Source organism: Triticum urartu, unplaced genomic scaffold (genome assembly GCF_003073215.2).
Source record: "Triticum urartu cultivar G1812 unplaced genomic scaffold, Tu2.1 TuUngrouped_contig_4797, whole genome shotgun sequence".
Classification (NCBI taxonomy): Eukaryota; Viridiplantae; Streptophyta; class Magnoliopsida; order Poales; family Poaceae; genus Triticum; species Triticum urartu.
In genome coordinates, this window is record NW_024115416.1 from 6,408 (window position 1) to 11,954 (window position 5,547).

At 42.9% G+C, this 5,547-nt stretch overlaps 1 protein-coding gene and 1 non-coding gene across 4 annotated transcripts; both read right to left on the reverse strand.

The window, feature by feature from the left end:
* Window positions 1–237: 237 nt before the first annotated feature.
* Window positions 238–310, reverse strand: TRNAE-CUC. Its single transcript has one exon. It is a non-coding gene; the product is annotated as a tRNA-Glu (tRNA).
* Window positions 311–1,014: 704 nt separating this feature from the next.
* LOC125528327 (disease resistance protein RPM1-like) lies at window positions 1,015–5,546 on the reverse strand. 3 transcript variants are annotated; one of them, XM_048692809.1, is made up of 5 exons: window positions 5,461–5,546; window positions 4,810–4,884; window positions 1,881–4,719; window positions 1,531–1,582; window positions 1,015–1,404 (listed from the first exon to the last, which is right to left on the reverse strand). In XM_048692809.1, the coding sequence occupies exons 3-5, from the start codon at window positions 4,633–4,635 to the stop codon at window positions 1,401–1,403; spliced, it is 2,811 nt and encodes a 936-aa protein (XP_048548766.1). In that variant the 5' UTR covers window positions 4,636–4,719; window positions 4,810–4,884; window positions 5,461–5,546; the 3' UTR covers window positions 1,015–1,400. The 3 variants fall into 3 exon arrangements, with proteins under 3 accessions (XP_048548766.1, XP_048548765.1, XP_048548764.1); XM_048692808.1 differs by having other exon boundaries at window positions 1,494–1,582; XM_048692807.1 differs by having other exon boundaries at window positions 1,015–1,582.
* Window position 5,547: the final 1 nt, after the last annotated feature.

Below are 5,547 nucleotides of genomic sequence, written 5' to 3' on the forward strand. Positions count from 1 at the left end.
GATCACATTGTGTGGATGACGGCTATGTCGTGCAGGTACGTGCTTGTGGTGCCCGTTATACTTGAGAGCATCAAATTTCGGATATATGAGAAATCAAGCGTTGTTAATAACGACATTGAAGAAACAGTATCCAAGGGTCATTTACTTTGACAAACTTGAGACCCTGAAAAGAAAAAGGTAAAAATAAAGCTCAAGAGGATCAGCACAAAAAAGACAAATCAGCGTATGAATGAAAAATTCCGTCGCCGGGACTTGAACCCGGGTCTCTCGGGTGAGAGCCGAGTATCCTAACCACCTAGACTACGACGGATCAGATGCTAAGACAGAACAATTAACACAATTAATTTCATTGGCTGGTCTCACAGGCATTACAAGTTCTCCGCGGCAGACAGGTCAGTTTCAGTCCCTTCCTAAACATAAGATCGAACGGTACAGCAAACTTGCATGCGTGGATAGCGATGTCTCTTTTCATTTTGTGGCTTGATCTGAAGAAATGGAGGTGAAAACCAACGCACCACTTGCGATCTCCATGTACAATACGGAGTACAAACTAAACAACAACCCTCTGATGCACGATTATTCTGCTGTAGTATCTGTAAGTGTCCACTCACATCAGACGGTGTCTGAACTTTTGATAGTAATGTAGCTTGTGCAGCGATAGTGTGAGCTTCAATGGCTTAACAGTTTATAAGACCGCTGATTCTTTATGCAACATAAACCGAATAGTTAGATATTTCCAAAATTATGTGCAACTTTAGTTCTAGAAATGTGCGACCAAGCAACTGTAAATTAACCCAAAGCCTAAACTGATGCACTTTTATTTATTTTGCAAACTCAATGTAACAGCAGTTTTCTACAATGTGTAACTTGGTCAAGATAGAAATAAAATTTTCTAAATTTTCGTATGACTTAGAAATAGAGCAGTAAATATGTTTCCTTCAAAACAATAAAGCTTGCTGGATAATCACAGTAGGAAAAATGAAGGGGCCATTTCAGGTTCATTTAAGGTCTGTGCAGGGTGGAATGTAGAGCCATTTGCATCAGCAATCTACAGTGATTGCCGTTACACTGTAAAGAGATTCAAATTTTGCTACAACACTCCCCACAACAACAAAAAACTTTTGCTACAGCAGAAATCTCCAATTACAGCACACATGCTTCCCGCCTCCATGCAGTGGGGCAAATAATTGCCCTGCACAAGAACTATGAGTTTTTTTTTGAGGGGTACAACAACTATGAGGTGCTACGGAGGGGTGGGCGCACCAATTTTTTGGCCGCCATCCAAATGAGCACCACGTCTGGGTCAACGACCAATATTTTGGCAGGGAGTCTCGGGGCAATGATCCAAACAGCCCGATATATCTCCTGCCTGCAGCTTATGAAAATGTCGGGAAGCGTATCTACCTACATTGCACGGTTAAGGTTGTTACAATCATATCATATAAATTGTACTCCAAGTTTATCTACATGTCAGACGCGGGTAGAACCCTAACCAACATAAGTATCTAGATATCTTAACAAAGCTCCCACCAGCCTGTGCCATACTTCTTTGCAAGATGTGGCAGAAGAACCATCTTCTTAACTGCAAGGTCAATCAATACAAGTTACACATGTACAGTGAGTCAGAAGAGATATCTTTTAGCAAGCAAGTCAAAGGAGATTTACGAAAAAATAAGTGCATGACTGCATGGTGTTTGCTTATTGACCAAAGAAGGGCTTCCATTGCAAGCAAATTTGTGCACTATGTTGGATAGTATTTTTTTACAAACTGGTTTGAGATTTATTTATTTTTTTTTCCTAACATGTACTATATATGAAAAACTAAACTGACCATAACCACGGTTTACTCAAGGTATTCACAGTGTACATATGGAGATTACCTGCTTCAGAATCGAAGGAGTCAAAACTCTGGATGTCAGGTATATGCTCAACAATGTCACTGTCATCCCCATGCAGCCTATCCATGAACTCCTTTCGCATATCTGTTACAAGCATCTTCTGTAGTGTCTTAATGTGCTTGATGCCTCGAGGCACTATCCTTAGACTCTTTAGACCAACAATCTCCAAAGTATGTAGAACCTTCATTGTGCCTTCCTCAATCTCAATCGAATTTAGACATTCCATGTCAACTAATGCAAGAGAACTGAGCTTGGGAAACCATCCTGCACTAAATGTTAATTGTTCCCCATCATAAGTTCTGCAAAGATTCAGATACACTAGATTCAGCATGTGAGCAAAGGAGCTAATAGGATCTTTCTTCAGACAAGAACAATCAAGTTTTAACGCAGCGAGCTTCTCAAAACTTGCAAACATCTGCGGGAGCACTCCCTCATACAACCTCCCTCTCAACCAGAAAAACTTCAGATTTCGCAAGGGCTTTATCTTAATCAGATTAAGAACCTCATCCTTGCTGTTTGCAAAAATAACCAACCTACTGAGGCTAGGCATCCTGGCCAAGGAGTCCCATAACTCTGCAATGTAGTTTTGACGCATTTTCATTATAGCCAAACTTCTCATCAGTGTCAACTCACTGAGCTGCGTAAGTAGGTCTTTATTGGCTGAAACAGATTGTAAGCTTTGCAGATTCTTTAGACGGCAAATATTGCCAGGGATATTTGTAGCAGAAAAGCAGTCAAATATCCTTTCTTGAACATCGTGGAGTGTGTATACATACAGATGCCTCAATTTAGTCAGGTTTGTTATTTCCCATGGCAGCTGCTCCACGTAGGTGAACCGCAGGTCCAAAACTTGTAGGTTCGTAAGTTTACCGAGCGATGCTGGTATATGCTTAACCTTTGTGTGAGCTAAATCCAAATAGTGCAAATTAAGCAAGTCTGGGACAACAGCCGGCACTTGATGAATGTTAGCAAACCTTAGACACAGGACACGGATCAGTCTGAAATTTGATGAAATGTCATCTATCCAAGAGGATGCAACTTGTGTGTCAAATAAGATTAAAGATCGGATCCGTGACGCTGCAGCAACCTTTAGAGACCGAGCATGCTTCTGAACAAACAAGCGGCGGACTTCAGAGTTAACCTGGGTTGTACCAGAGTTACCGTATACGACAGCAAACTTCTCTCTGTTTACAACAATCAGACATGCATCGCGAACAAGGTCATGCATTTGAAATGAGCTAGCTCTTCCATGAACATTCCTTTCTGCAACTTCAAGAAGAGAACGACGAGTGAGCTCCTTTAGGTAACACTCAGCAACTTCCTCCATTGTTGTCCCGGCACCTCTTTCCTCAACAAGACCTTCTGCGACCCAAAGCCTGCAGATCCATCTTCTTTTAACCTTGTAGTCTTCAGGGAAAAGGCTGCAGTATAGGAAGCAATTCTTTAAATGACTTGGGAGATCATTCAAGCTGAGATTCAGAACACTCATAATCCAACTGAGCTCTGGATTGTTAGCTAGTTGCCAGCTAAGTTGGTTGTGGAGAGAACTCCACTCTTGCTCCTCTAGTTCTCGGTACGACAAAAGGCTCCCAACTGCGACGATAGCCAGTGGAAGTCCTTGGCACTTTTTCACAATTTTCTCTGCCCAAGGCCTCAGATTTAGTGGACATATTTTGTCTTCTAATCTACGGAATGCCTTTTGACAGAATAGGTACCATGCTTCAGCATAAGGAAGAACTTTAAGCTCCACAACAAATCCATCGTTTGCTAAGGAAGCAACATCCTTTTTGCGAGTTGTCACTAGCACTCTACTTCCACGACTATTTATTACAAGTGCACGCTTCAAAAATAACCAGTCATCTCTATCCCATACATCATCCAAGACAATCAGATATTTCTTGTCCTGTAGGTAGCTCTGAAGTTCCTCGATAAGTCTTACACGACTCATAGTCTCGATACCACTGGCCATGTAGGCTCTTTGGTCCATCAGCTGCTTCATGATTTGCCTCAGTAGGTCTTCAACTAGATAATTCTGAGATAAAGTTACCCACACATGACAGTCAAACATTCTAATAATCTGTTGATTTTTGTAGATACTGCTTGCTATGGTTGTTTTTCCTAGACCTCCCATGCCAAGGATGGACATGATCAATCGGTCTTGTCGCTCTGTGAGTAACCATTGTGTCAACATACTTATTTCACTGGCATTGCCCACTAACTCAGTATCATCAGATAGATAAGAAGAATCTGATAGAGAGAGCTGCCTGGCATATTGTAGTGTGCTACTCCTGCCCTGTTCTCCTACAGAAATTCCATAACGATCTTTCATTGTAGTGAGCTGCTGAATTCGAGTTTCTACTTGATCAATCTGGCTTGACAGGTTCCGCCATGCTGCAAAGCTCTTAGCCTGATGGAATTTCCTCTTGAAGAATCCGTCTATGCCCGCAGCTTGCGAAGTGAGGAAAGTATACTCGTCAATGATATCTTCTACCTGATGGGCAACATCTCTAACTTGGTCCAGCCAGGCATCAAATGTCTTGTCACCAACATTCTGTGCGCTAACCTGGCCAATAAATGCCTGCAGAATCATGAACTCGCCCTCGATCTGTTTCATGCCATGCTCGAAATCTGTCAGAACCGATGCTGCCTCCACTACCTCTGTGCTCAGCTTCTCTGACGCCGCTCCTCCGAGGGACAGAGCAATTTTTCTGAGAACAAGAAATAGGGTGTCTGCCATGTGTGCTCCCCCTCAAAATGTTAGCACAGCAGACTAGCACTACATCATTGAAGAAGCTTCCTGTAAATGCAGCTCTGCAATAATCTGGAGTAAATTGAAATGACAGAATCAGTCATGACATCGTATGGCTGCAGGGATAAGTATCACAGGTCACAGCAAAGGCCAGCAGGTTACCTGTTCCTGGAACTCCTCATGTGAGAACCATGTGTAGGATTGTTAAATTGGTAGTGAATTTATCTTCTCAGCAACCTGTTTTTCAAGAGTGACAACAGATGAGCACAAAACATGATTGCATCTGACACTAACAGTGGCAGCTAAGCTACTAAGATATTGAGACATCGGTGTACTGTATTTCTACGTGTCATGTGAAGCATGTCAGAATAGGGAGCTGCACGATCATGCATGAATTAGCCGCATCCTTAAGTGTTTCGTTGTGGTGTGGCTTTTACTGATGAAGTTTCACCATGTATCTCAATTTTTCTTTCTTTCTTTACGAAAAGAGGGGATCCCTCCAATTTCTATTGTAAGAAACCAGCTAGTAGCTACAAGAAAAACAGGAACAGAAAGGAGTTCCACCTCTTCCTCTGGACTGCAGGAAAGCATCACATCTAGTACACTGAAATAGTCATGTCAGCTGTTTTGACTGACCATGCGTGGACTTAGTTTCAGATGTCCCAGCACGTTAGATCTACCCAAAACAAGATGATCCAGGTTGCTACGGCGAACGATTTCATATCCTCGCCGAGACATTCGAAAGACAGAGGGGAATGGGAATTTGTGGGCTGATTTGGTGGCCGGGGAGCAGAGACGAGGTGAGGAGATTACCGCCGGGGAGAAACGACGGAGCAAGGCTCGCGAGTTCGCCGCCTCTCGTGCTCGCCGGCGCCGAAGAGGCCGCACCTCCAACCCTCT